This window comes from Meles meles, chromosome 3 (genome assembly GCF_922984935.1).
Source record: "Meles meles chromosome 3, mMelMel3.1 paternal haplotype, whole genome shotgun sequence".
Lineage (NCBI taxonomy): Eukaryota > Metazoa > Chordata > Mammalia > Carnivora > Mustelidae > Meles > Meles meles.
The window spans coordinates 78,434,313-78,448,452 of NC_060068.1; the positions used below are offsets into that span (position 1 = coordinate 78,434,313).

Below are 14,140 nucleotides of genomic sequence, written 5' to 3' on the forward strand. Positions count from 1 at the left end.
GTATGTTTCATAGATTGTGATATTTAGTATGTTCATTATCATTATTTCCTGAAATTCTGTAATTTTCATCTTATTTCCCTTGTACCCATGATATGTTTAAAAGAAGGCACTTTGGGTGCCTGGGTGGCTCGGTGGGTTGAAGCCTCTGCCTTCAGCTCCAGTCATGATCCCAGGGTCCTGGGATTGAGCCCTGCATTGGGCTCTCTGCTCAGCAGGGAGCCTGCTCCCCCCCACCCCCCGCCCCTGCTGCTCTGCCTGCCTCTCTGCCTACTTGTGATCTCTGTCTGTCAAATAAATAAATAAAATCTTAAAAAATATATACTCCTACATACCTGTATTCATATTTAAACTTTTACTATCTGGTTTATTAGTTTTTATTTATTTTTTTAAATACTTACTTAGAGAGAGAGCATGAGCGGGAGGGACAGAGAGAGAGGGAGAGAGAATCCCAAGCAGACTGCATTCCGAGCCCGGAACCCAATGTGGGGCTCGATCTCATGACCCTGAGATCAAGACCTGAGTGGAAACCAAAAGTCGGGAGCTTAACCAGCTGCACCACCCTGGCACCCTTGTCTGTTAGTTTTTAATGATAGCTGACTTTGAACTATTACCTATTAAATAATTAGAAACTTATTCTCCTTTTCTCTTTTCCTTTTTTTTCTCCTGCTTTTTAGTTGTATTATTTCTATCTTGTCAGAGTAAGTAGCATTTGGGGGTGGGGGGAGCTCCGGTTTGGCTCAGTTAAGCATCTGACTCTCAGGTTTGGCTCACGTCATGATCGTAGAGTCATGGGACCCAGCTCTGCATCAGGCTCCACTCTCAGCCCGCGGAGTCTGCTTGAGACTCTTTCCCACTCTGCTCCTCCCCCTACTATAGTGCATGCGCTCTCTCTCTCTCTCATAAGTAAATAAAATCTTTTTTAAAAAACTAACATTTTATATTATTTTTTAACCATTGTCCACTTTCATTGTAGTCTTTGATATATATTACATATGGTATATCTAGTACCACCAGTCCTTTCTCTGAAGTTTCTACAGTAATATGTTAGTTGGATGAAGCTTTTCCTCTAGTAGATGGTTCCAGAAGAGCCCATAGGTTTAAGTTGCTTTTTAGAAGACTTAGTGCTAGGGCGCCTGGGTGACTCAGTGAGTTAAGCATCTGCCTTCGGCTCAGGTGGTGATCCCAGAGTCCTTGGATCAAGTCCTGCGTTGGGCTCCTTGTCCGTGGGTGGGCTTGCTTCTCCCTCTGCATGCTGCTCCTCTTGTGTGCTCTCTCTGTCTCTCAAATAAGCAGATGAAATCTTTAAAAAAGGGGGGGGGGTAATTTTAAATAAACAAATAAATAAAATAAAAGACTTGGGTGAGAAGTAGATATAAAGTACTTGGTTCATAATTTTCTTTCATTGAGTTTCTTGAAAATGCCACTCCATTCCCCTTGTTTTTATGTTGCCTTTTTTTTTTTTTTAAGATTTATTTTACAGAGCATGAGCCGGGGAAGGGGCAGAGAGAAAGGGATAGGGAGAGAAGCAGATTCCCTGCTAATCATGGAGCCCAGCGCAGGAATAGTCCCCAGGACCCCAAGATCATGACCTGAGCTGAAATCATGAGTCGGACACTTAACCACCAGAGCCACCCTAGAGCCCCATATGTTGCTTTTGAGAGATCTATTCCAGTCTAATTCTCTTGCCCTGGAAGTTTGGGGCTCCTGTGTGTGTGCCCTGAGGATTTTGCCTTTATATATATATATTTAGATTTTTATTTATTTATTTGACAGAGAGAGAGGGAACATAAGCAGGGGGAGCAACAGGCAGAGGGAAAAGCAGACTCCCCACTGAGCAGGGAACCCAATGTGGGACTTAATCCCAGGACTCTGGGATCATGACCTGAGCTAAATGCAGACGCTCAGCTGACTGAGCCACCCAGGCGCCACTTTTCCTTTATTTATTATTATTTTTTTTAAGAGTTTATTTATCTACTTGACAGACAAAGATCACACACAGGCAGAGAGGGAGGCAGAGAGCGAGAGGGAAGCAGGCTCCCCGCAGAGCAGAGAGCCCAGTGCGGGACTCCATCCCAGGACCCCGAGACCACTACCCAAGCTGAAGACAGAGGCTTAACCCACTGAGCCACCCAGGCGCCCCTTCCTTTATTTTTAATGTCAAAGATTTCTACTAAGATATTTCTCAGAATTGATTTTTTTGAGGGTCAGTGTTTTGGGGTATTTGGTGGGCCCTTTTAATGTGTAGATTTGGGTCTTCCTTTATTTCCAGGAAATTTTCTTATATAAAAGTTTTAAATAGTAGCTTTGTCCTATTGGGTGTGTTCTTAAGGAGCTCTAATGATATGTAGTTAGATGGTCTTTTCTTCTCTTCTATTTCAACCACTTTCTCTTTGACCATGTCTGCCACGTTATCTCACTTGCATTCCCTTGAATATTTAAAAATAACAACTGAGTAAAGCATAATGTAATTTAAATTTAGTTAATTTAAATTTAAATTAAATTAAGTTTTATGATTCAATCTCTATTTCTGATATAATTTTGCCTTTTTCTGCTATTTCTCTCAGGGTTTAATCATTCCTGTTTTTTTTAAGTTTTTTGGCTCACTTCTGTTTTTAGTGTTTGATATATGAGTCAGGCTCTATTTTGAATGCCTGTTTGACAATATTTCAAGTTCATTTACTTATTTTTTTAGTACCATCTACACCCAACTTGGGGTTCAAACTCATGACCCTGAGATCAATAGTCATACTCTCTTCTGACTGAGCCAGTCAGGCACCCGTTTGACAGTACTTAATTCAGAATGGAGGCTTCTGTTTTCTTGCGCTTCATAGTTGGTTTTGTGTTTGTTTTTTTTTTCTGGGGGGGGGGGTGCTTTTATTTTCATTCACTGAAGTGTCGAGATTTTCATTTTCTGTTTTCATCTTAGGATAGTTTACGTAGATGAAGATAGCTCACATCTTTGCATTTTGTGGATTGAGTGCAGTTTTGGGTGGCTTACAGATTCTCAGTTCAAAACCACCCTGTTTTGGGAAGATAATGGGGAAGAGGCTATGTGTCCTTCTGTGCTTTAATTTTCTCTTGTCTTAGAAGACTGTAAGTTGGGGCACCTGGGTGGCTCAGTGGATTGAGCCACTGCCTTCGGCTCAGGTCATGATCTCAGGGTCCTGGGATCGAGCCCCGCGTCGGGCTCTCTGCTCCGCAGGGAGCCTGCTTCCTCCTCTCTCTCTGCCTGCCTCTCTGCCTAGTTGTGATTTCTCTCTGTTAAATAAATAAAATATTAAAAAAATATATCTTATTTAAAAAAAAAAAAAAAAAAGAAGACTGTAAGTTTGACCTGTACCCTGGGGATAAAAATACATTATATGTTTATAAAAAAATAAAAATAAAAAAAAGACTGTAAGTTTCCCTGTGTTGCTTCTTTCGCTTTACTGTAGTGTGCCAGCGGCTTCTTTCTCTTTCTTTGTGCCCATTTCTCCTCTCCAAGATTGCCTCCTGTCTCATGTGCACGAGTAAGTCCCTTCCTTGTAGTTCCTCTCCGGTCTACCAAAACTTTGTTTATTTGATTATTCAGGATTTCAACACTTCCAGGCTTTAGGGTTATTAGAGTTCAGTCTAAAGCCTTTTGTTTTCCTCTTCCCTCTGTTCTGCTTGCTCCATGACCCCGCCTTGTCCTTCGCAAAGGGTTAGAGAGCTTGGGAAATGTCTTTGCTGGAAATTGAAGTTTGATTTGTTCTATTTCTTCTAGTGACTTTGAAGTCATGGAATCTGTGTGGTATTATTCTTATTATTGATTTTTATAGTTTGGGAGGATGGCTGAGAGATGTCAGTGTACAGAGTCACCATTATCTCAGTGTCCCAGAAGTGCTTGCTTTTTTGTTGCCAGTCTCCTTGTTCTAGAATGTGTGCCACATTAAAACAAAAACTGTCTTTGTTTATTTTCTGCTCTATCTCTATTGCTAGTACATAGAAGATGCTTAGTAAATAATTATTGACTGTCTCTTCTTCAAAACTTGTGTACGTGTCTTTTGCCCACTTTTCTCTTGAATTACTGATTCTTCTTTTGATGGTTTATATGTTGTGTTACATATGAAGGTTGATGACCTAATAGGGCAATATATCTTGCTTTTAACAGTTAACATGGGAATCAGCTGGCAAAGAATTTTTCTGTAACTTTTATTTAGATTAAAAATGCAGGATTTATGGGGCGACTGGGTGGCTCAGTGGGTTAAGCCTCTGCCTTCCGCTCAGGTCATGATCTCAGGGTCTTGGGATCGAGTCCCACATTGGGCTCTCTGCTCAGCGGGGAGCCTACTTCCCTCTCTCTCTCTCTCTCTCTCTGTCTGCCTCTCTGCCTATTTGTGATCTCTGTCTCTCTGTCAAATAAATAAATAAAATCTTTAAAAAAAAATAAAAATGCAGGACTTAAGCTGGTGGAAAATGAGCCTGATCTGGTCCCAATGATGAGGTGATAATTGTGTAAATTTGTTTTAATCACGCTAATGTTGAGGTGCCATATCTAACAACACAGAATGTGACCTTCTACCCACTAAGATTTTATACTTGCAATTAGTGCCTTTTAATGCACTCGGAAGCAAGTTAGCTTCTGGCCTCCATTGCTTTATCAGGACTGAACCAGGTCTCTGGATTCCCCCAGCACGTGCTTACATGTCAGTGAAGAAGCAGCAGCTAGTAGCACAGAAATGGTTAGAAGCAGAAGAATATGTTAAGAGGGAGAAAGAGAGGCTTGGAAAACAGGAATATAAGGCAGACTACTGGGAATTTCCCACCCGCCGGGTCTCCGGTTGCCTAGTGTTGGCCCATGTGCACTGACTGGGTTGGCCACTCTTGCCCTAGAATTACATTCTTTGCCTCAGAATAGACCAGCACTGTCAGCACAGTATTGGATCCCTTTTGTTATCTGACTCCTAAAATTCCTCCAATCAGAGAAATGACTGAGAGTATGACACTCTGTCTAGAGAGAACAATGCCATTTTAATAGCTGAGGAAATGTGGTGTTTTGCATGCTTCCATTGAAAATGTTTGCATGTTTCATTGATTGGCAAGGAGAACAAGGAAGCCTTTCACTGTAAAGAAGGCTTCAGAGGGCATACTGGGCGGTGCCTGGTGAAGTGGGTGTTTTCTATTGAATGACATTTGGTCTATTTTTATAGTTGGAAACATTCTACTCTTAAGCTTATTGTTGAAGCAGGCAAGAGAGCCTGCTGTGCAATCATGAGTGGAATTTTTACATTTGATCCGGGGTCTGTTTTCTCCCTCCAAGTTTGGAGCCTCCATGCATGTGGCTTCTGCATTTATAAGTATTTTATTGGTTTCAAATCCTGCTCACCATTTACTTATATTTACTTTGTGGATTATTCAGAGGGAAGAGATTAGAAACATACCTGGGAAACCTCCAGCCCTAAATGCTTTCATATTCGATTGGGATTTCTTAGAATCTTCATTTATTACTCATTAGAGCTGCTGTAGTCTAGCATTTTCCCAGGTTCTGGCGGCTCCTCCTGGCATTCTAAAGAGTAAGAAGCCTTACTCTTAGTTATTTCTGTCAGGACAAGTGTACATTTATGTTCAGACGCCTAGATGAGGGTTACTTTCTTAGATGTATTCAAGCCAATTTCCCCATTATTTTCCTCAAAAGTTTAATTTTTATAGATGTTGTAAAAAATAAATTTTGGGAAAAAGTGCCCATAATCCTAACAACAGCAGCTCTTTTCTCTTTGTACAGTAATTTACAGTCTTTGTCCCCATGCATACCAGTGTTTGCCCATTTGCACTGTGCTGCTTCATATTCAAGGTTTTTTCTCATTTAACATTTACCGGATTGTCTTTTAAAAATTAAAAAAAAAAAAAGTGTTCCACCATCCTTTAAACTTGAAGAATTTTTATAAGGTTTACATTTAAACCATGTATTAATAATTGAAACATAATATTTTCTGAGGGATGCCTGGGTGGCTCAGTCGGTTAGGCCACTGCCTTCTGCTCGGGTCATGATCCCGGGGTCCTGGGATCAAGTCCTGCATCGGGCTCCTTGTCCAGCAGGGAGCCTGCTTCTCTCTCTGCCTCTGCCTGCCACTCTGCCTGCTTGTGCTCTCTCTCTGACAAATAAATAAAATCTTAAAAAAAAAATCTTTAAAAAATATATTTTCTGAGGCTGATTCATATTGTATTATTAACACCAGAATGTTGTCATTATCCCATATAATTGACATATGTGAGTGAGCTTTCCAGAAAGGATATATAACTTTCAACTGACTGCTTATCTGAATACGTTGTGTAAAGTGTCATAGTTGGTTTTCTGCTCTTTTTCTCAATTTAAAGTTTTAACCAAAATTAAATCTCTGGGTCATTAGATCATTTTAGTTTTTAGAGTCTCTTATTATATTTGTCATGTTTGGAAACATTTCTAGAGCAATACCTTCTAATTTTTAAGTATGCTAGACTTGATTCTGTTTTTTTTTAATTAATATTTTTGTCATAAACTCTTACTTGCCTTTTGTCATTTCTTTCTATGCTTTGCAGTATGTTGGAACTGTCAGCTACATGTACTCTTACCATAGATCTTGACTATAGTTTTTAGCCATTGAGCTTCTTCCTCTGCCACAAGCACTCATTTGGATAGTGAGGCAAAACAAAGACTAATTAACACATTCATAGGATCCTAGTACTTCCATGTTAGAGAGCTGTGGTCTCACAAGTCTTTCTCCAGAATTCCCATTAAGGAAGAAAACGTATTTTCTTTTTCTCTACCTGCTTTCAGCTGAGATTGCCACCAGTTTGTTATGCATTAGGGGGAAAAGAGGTGGGCAGAATTGAAATATTGAAATGGGATGTAGCTAATCCACAAAATGGATCTTTTTTTTTTTTTTTTAAAGATAGATTTATTTATTTATTTGTGAGATAGAGAGCACAAGCAGGGGAAGTGGCAGGCAGAGGGAGAAGCAGGCTCCCCTATTGAGCTAGGAGCCCGATGCGGGACTTGATCCCAGGATCCTGGGATCATGACCCGGGTCGAAGGCAGATGCTTAACCGACTGAACCTCCCAGGCATCCCCACAAAATGGATCTTTAATCCACTTCGGTATTTGAAGTGCCCAGAGTGTCGCCTGGCACGAAGTAAGCAGTGGGGAAGTTTCTGTTGGGTCTGAGAGATGGATTCCGGAACAAGCCTGTCAATAAAGCCACACGGATTTCTCGGAGGGCAGAATTCTAAAGATCTCTGTACATTGTGTTAACTTGAGATTCAGCAGCTCATCTTCCCGCACGTCAAATTGCATCAACTGCCGTGAAATTAGTAATTACAGAAGTTGTCTTGTTTTCTAAGTCGTGAACTGACATGTGCATATGTATCACACTTTTGTTTCTAAAGGAAGTAGAGATTCGGAACAAAGACCTGGAGGGACAGCTGTCTGACTTAGAGCAACGTCTGGAGAAAAGTCAGAACGAACAAGAAGCTTTTCGCAATAACCTGAAGACACTCTTAGAAATTCTTGATGGAAAAATATTTGAACTAACAGAATTGCGAGATAACTTGGCCAAGCTACTAGAATGCAGCTAAGGAAAGTTACATTTCAGTGCCAATTGATTAAAAAATACACTGTCTCTCTTCATAGGACTGTTTGGGCTCTGCATCAAGATCGCACATAAAATCTGAATATCACTCCTCCTCCAGGAGGATGATCTTTTGAAAATTGGAATTGTATATTTCAGTGTAAATTTTAGAATTCAGCTCGTAGCTAGTTGGGGAAAAAAGAGATGAAAAACTTGAACTACAAATTACCTCCATGTATATTATTGGCCATAGTTAACTAGAAAGTTATAAATAGACACTTAATGCAATCTTTTTTTTCTGATATTAGCCAATGGGAGAATTAACAATGTCTGGGTCACATCCCCTTTTTGTGTTCAACACAGTGAAGGCTATCTGCTTTTTAAATTAATTTATTTATGATATCTAAAGCTGTGTTTTGTGCAAAAACTTAGTGATGAAAGCCCTGTCTTCTGTTGTAATCTGAATAATTTCTCAGGATATTTTTGCACTGCTGAGAAGCAGCGCCATTACCAATTAATTCTTGCCAGGAGTGAGAGAGAGCTGCATCTTTAACTGAAACATACTCACTAGAACTGGGTGTATAGAGTTCTTCCCTTTTTTTATACTGGAAGATATTTCACTCGGTGACCACTCTGGTACACTCTGGTGTTCTTGAATCTTGTCTGCTGTATAGTTTACTTTTCCATATTGATTCCATGTATTTACGAGAAGAAACTGTCTCCCATTTTATTACACATTTTAAAGCCAACTAACGAAGGCAGCTGAGTCCCTCAGAAATTTTTCTTTTTAAATTTCTAATAAATTTGACACACAGTACTGAAATACAGCAGCCCGTCCTCGACGGTCTGGCCTAGCAATGTTAAGTATATTTACAGAATATGCAGTTACATTTATTTATATATTTTGCAAGAAATCTTTTCTGAATGATCGATGCATTTCAATTTACAACTAATAATGGTTATTGGGGAACTGTTTATTACAGATCATTTTAAGGTGTATAGCAATTTTAAAGGGGATCCACTTCCATCAAACAGCCAATCAGAGGACTATTGGGATTGGAGCCGTGTACTGTGTCCGGGTCTTCACATCAGCCACATCTCTAGTCAAACCTCACAAGGCAATATTCTGAACTGTTAACTAGGCATTTCAAACAGGAATTCAATTCAGTAGGCTCTTCTCAATGAACAAGTTTTAATGTTGTTTTGATGTAATTTTAAAAGACTTTTAGCAAACATGCATTTCTTTCTATATTTCTTTTAAGAAGCTATTTTAAAAGCAAGCCAAGTGCTGTCTAGTCTGCTTATGGAGTTAGGGATTGCATCAGAGTCCATATAGCCTCGCTGTACAATGCCTGTGATGTTGAGGGAGGGTTCTTTTTTAAAGTGTATGCTTGAGTCTCTGGCTCTATGATAGAGTCTGCAAATGCACTGACTTTGTTTGTACCCCAAAACGATGGAATTGTTAAGTACAAAATCAAGCTAATGAATCGATTTGTAACCATTTTTTCACTCACAAACAGCAACTCAACACTAGACAATTTTGTTTTATATATGTATGTGTATGTATGGAAATACATACATATTAATTTATACTAGAGTGAAAAATAAATGGTTTCTTTCTAAAGTTAGTTTCTAAAGTGAGTTTTCAGGTGTCTCTGAAAAGTTTCTATCAGACACTTAATCATCGTGTATTCTATGTGCTATGACATCATGTAAGTTATCTCCATCTATTTTAGGATATTTTCCTCGCCTATTTATTACAGGGAGGGTAAATTTAGGTACACAAGCTCAGAGCTGAGATACTTCTCTGATAAATCAGGTAATAAAATTTATTTGATTGATGGAATTTTGAAGTAGATGTGATTTTATCCATCAGTTTCTGAGGAACAAAGAGCACCAGATTTTAATTTAAATAGGGGATTTAACACTAGGGATCAGGGAATTTAGTTATGAAGAGTTAAAAATTAAAAAAAAAAAGTGTAAGCTGTTGAAATGGTAAGTGAATTATTTTAATGATGTAGTAAGATATTTTTAAATTTTGACATAGTCATTTAATGGGAAAATAACTCACCAAAATGTCTCCACTTGAATTGTATTGATAGGTGAGACATGTGTGTAATTCATTATATACATATACCCATATGTATATACAGAAAATTATTTTTAATATTTTCCTACTGATAAGAAGTTTAAAATCGGAAATTTTGTGAGTTTTTTCCTCGTCCAATAGGGCCTAATTTTTTTCTCTTTTTAGTGATTTCACAATTTGAGGGCTGCACCTTTAAATTCCCAGAGTGTCATTAGACGTGTACAGTATATGGGATAAGGTGGACACAAGTGCACATATAAATAAAATCTTAAGACTATTTTAAATACTCATTTACAGTAGGAGAGTATCTAGAAATCATCATTACAAGTCATAATTAGGTTGTGTGTCTACTGCAGTTTTCTCCATTTCTGTATTATATAAATAAAAGTTTGCCTATTAAAATCTGATTTTTCCCAGAGACAAGTATTATATAATGTATCTATATTTAGATCCAACTGTGGTAATATATTTATCAGAAAATGATGCTGGGGACTGTCACCTGAACATGTGGACTTGAAGGGACACAGACAAGGAGAGCAGAGATCGATCCCATTGTGTATAAGTTATTCTCTGATAATGATGAATTCTTGTACAAAAAAACGACTGAAAAAAAGGAAAATCAAAAATACAGTTTTTATTTTGAAATACATTTGTTGTTCTCTGGAGAATGTACTTTATCTTTTTTTCCTTCAGTCTTTTACAGATACTTCTGAAAAAGCATTTACTACGTGATGGCAGCATTTGCTTACCTCTTACAGGTGCTACTGGATTTCGCATTAGTGTGTTATGTTGTGAAATCCTGACTTTGACATAAAAGGTTTTATAAGTATTTCCCTGCCTGGAAAATTAGTTTTTGTTTCTCCTCTCTCTCCTTTCTGCCTTTTTTCTCTCTCCTGTCTGTCTCTCTCCTTTTCCTCCCTTTCTTTCTGCAGATTAAAAAGAGTGCATGAAGTAACATCCTTGTCCCTCTAGAAGAAACTCCGGCACCGTCAGAATGTAACGTTCTGCTGTCATTGAACTGCTGGAGAGCAGACAAAAAGCTTGCAGGGGTTTTGGGGGTGTTTTTTGTTTTTGTTTTTTTGTTTTTTTCAAGTGGAAATAAAAGGGACACTCAAAATTAAACCACCACCTTTGAAAACTCTTTTTTTTGCCCTGTTCAAATGGACTGTCTTCTGTCACGTGTGTCCTGTCGCCTGCCATGGTTTTGTCTCGCTGCAGACTGTGCAGCTCAGCGGCTCTCTCCCTGCAGACCTGATCCTCTGTCCGTTCTGGAACATGAGGCAGGCCGCAGGGAAGATGGGTTGGGTGGCAGTGTTTTGTTGGTTTTTTTAAAGAAATCCTGTCATTAATTTGATGTCACATGATTTTACCATTCCCAATAGGCTGTACTTGAAGTCATGAAAGAGTCTTCATTGAATTTCTGTCTTCTATTTGGCATTGTTCCTTGATCATTCATGAGGTAAATTAATGTATGTAAAATCTTAAGAAAACTTTCAGGTAAGAAGTGGTTAAGAATGACACATTGAATACAAATTTTCTCAAGTAGGGTACTGTGCTATAATTATTGAGATGATTTGCATGTGAGAAAATATTTTTATAAATTACTGGAAAAGGAGCATCGTTGGAAAGGAAACCGATGAATCATTCACCTTAACTTAAATTGTGAAAGCGCATTATTTCCGCTGTAAAATTGGGCCTTCAATTTTGAGGACAGTTTTTTTCTTTTTTTTTTTTTTTTTAAAGATTTTATTTATTTATTTGACAGACCGAGATCACAAGTAGGCAGAGAGAGAGGGGGGAAGCAGGCTCCCCACCGAGCAGAGAGCCCAATGCAGGGCTCGATCCCAGGAAGGCAGAGGCTTTAACCCTCTGAGCCACCCAGGCGCCCCGACGGTTTGTTTTTGTTTTTGTTTTGTTTTGTTTTGTTTTTTTAGATTTTTATTTATTTATTTGACAGATAGAGATCACAAGTAGGGAGAGCGGCAGGCAGAGAGAGAGAGAGAGGGGGGAAGCAGGCTCCCCACCGAGCGGAGAGCCCGATGTGGGGCTCGATCCCAGGACCCTGGGATCATGACCTGAGCTGAAGGCAGAGGCTTTAACCCTCTGAGCCACCCAGGCGCCCTGACGGGTTTTTTTTGTTTTTTTTTTTAATGGGAAACTGATATATATCAACATCACAGAAATATAAGCTTTGGTTAATAGCTAACAATTTTAATCCAGAAAAAAAACTCAAAAACTCAACACTACACTGCCTGGTGATTTCTGCTTAGTACACTAGATAGAAAAGAAACACCTTCTTTTTATCCGAAACAGGCGACCCAAGAAGAGAAATTGCATCTGGACTAGGATAGGAAAAAGGCAACGAGTCAATTCTCTGATCTCCTCCTTCTGTCCTTTGCATGAAAGGACACATGCCAGTGATGGCGAGAGCAAATCTGGAGGAGGAGGAGATTTTTTGTGGAAGTGGGGCCAGCAAAGAGCGGGCGCACTCACCTCTGTTTTTATCAAAGACATGTCAGGCTAGCCAGAGACACCTGCTGCTTTTCACTAAGCAAGTTGGGATTGCCTTAACGAATTTTAAAGGCTTTCAGGCAATCCTGTCATTTGTCTTGTCAGGATTTACAACCTAATAGAAGACACCCGACATTCAGAACTCTCTGTTGTATGGAATTCTGACCTACTTTTGCCAGTTACTTTTACATCAGAGCTACCAGGGATAGAAACACTACTCTGCTCTCTCCTAATAACACCAAACTAAGATGATAATGAGTGTCTAATAAATACAGAATTAAGCCCATTTCTGTACCACAGGAAGACCTCCTTTGTGGACATTTTTTCTATCAACATTCACAGTTTTGTCTTGTATCTGTGTTTTATAACTGTGTTCCTATGTATGCATCTCTGGAAGTCCTAGCTGTATGACTCACGTGTAGGACTTGATTGTCACACCTTAGATGGAATGTCTGTATCATGAAACATGGCCAGAGAGCAGACGCACTTGGAGTAAATACTTTCTCAACAACCTCAGTACGACATGGAAGAGAAAGGAGTGTTTGTTGAATCTGTGCTATGTGACAGGCACTGTATTAACGGATGTTTCATTTCTATGTATAGGGGCCCTTGCAGGGGTGTTCCTTTGGAAGGGGGATGAGGGAGAGGAAGGGAAGAGGCTCAAATGCTCACACCCGCCCTGTTGCCACAGTGATCAGTCTGGTCACCCAATTCACCAGTCAAAAGGTGGAGATCTTTTTCATGTATCTGGTACAGTTTCTCCCTCCAGCTTGACTGCCTTGCTTCTAGAATTATCTCTGTTAGGGCACTTTTTAACTATATATATTAGATTTGTTCTTCTTGAACTTCTTCCTTCAGCCTCCGTTGATGTTTATAATGCTTGTTATCGTTCAGTCGCAAATCGTACTTTGTTTGCAGGTCATGTTTATGCAATGTATTTTAGTCCCAATTTTTTTTTTTTTTTTTTTTTGACAGAGATCACAAGTAGGCAGAGAGGCAGGCAGAGAGAGAGAGGAAGGGAAGCAGGCTCCCCGCTGAGCAGAGAGCCTGATGTGGGGCTCGATCCCAGGACCCTGAGATCATGACCTGAGCCGAAGGCAGAGGCTTTAACCCACTGAGCCACCCAGGCACCCCTAGTCCCAATTTTTTTTTTTTTTAACTTACAAACTTCAGATAATCCAAGGACAATGCATTTCTTATGTAGAGTTCCCAGTCAATAAAATTTAAGTAGGAAATTTTTTTTGAAGGCCTTGGGAAGACCACTCATCTCTTAAACTCCCTAGTGAAATGAGCTGTAAACCTATAAAATTCATCCTCCAAGACTAAACCATAGCTAAGCAGGATGTGGGTTTTGCAGTCATGTTGAGTGATTTTGTCGTCCATTGTGGTTCCACTGAAGTAAAGGCCTCTCCATGCTGACCACATTAGATCAGCTGCAGAAGTATCTCATGGTCTGATCCTTAGATAGGCGATACCGATACCCCTCATATAAAAGGAATCATACAGTATTTGTCTTCTTGTGTCTGGCTTATCTCACTTAGCGTAATGTTTTCAAGGTGTATCTGTATTGCAGTATGTATCATTCCTTTCCAATGCTGAATGATAGTCCATCGTATGGATGTACCACATTTTACTTATCAGTTCCTCTGTTGACGGACTCTTGGGTCCTCCCTTTTGGCAGTTGTGAATAATTCTTCAGTGATGCTTCATATACAGGTATTTGTATGAGTCCCTGCTTTTATTTATTTGCGTATATACCCACGAGTTGGAATTGATGGATCATATGATAATTTCATGTTTTAACTTTTTGAGGAAGGTTTGGGTTTCAATTGGGTTAATTTAAAAGACAGAGCAGAATGCCATCTCACTAGGAATCTAGTTGTTTGTTAACAGATCTATAAGTGATTCAAGGGCACCAAACTTGGGCCTTTTACTCTCTTCCCTAAAATACTTACTGAGCGCAGGGTATGCCCCA

At 39.3% G+C, this 14,140-nt stretch overlaps 1 protein-coding gene across 1 annotated transcript in view; it reads left to right on the forward strand.

Annotated features, from left to right (window-relative positions):
* Positions 1 to 10,776, forward strand: part of HOMER1 (homer scaffold protein 1) — a 130,869-nt gene extending 120,093 nt beyond the window's left edge. Inside the window, exon 9 of the mRNA XM_046000179.1 lies at positions 7,384 to 10,776. Coding sequence (XP_045856135.1) covers positions 7,384 to 7,572 — 189 coding nt within the window. The 3' untranslated portion in view covers positions 7,573 to 10,776. The remainder of the gene's footprint in view (positions 1 to 7,383) is intronic.
* Positions 10,777 to 14,140: the final 3,364 nt, after the last annotated feature.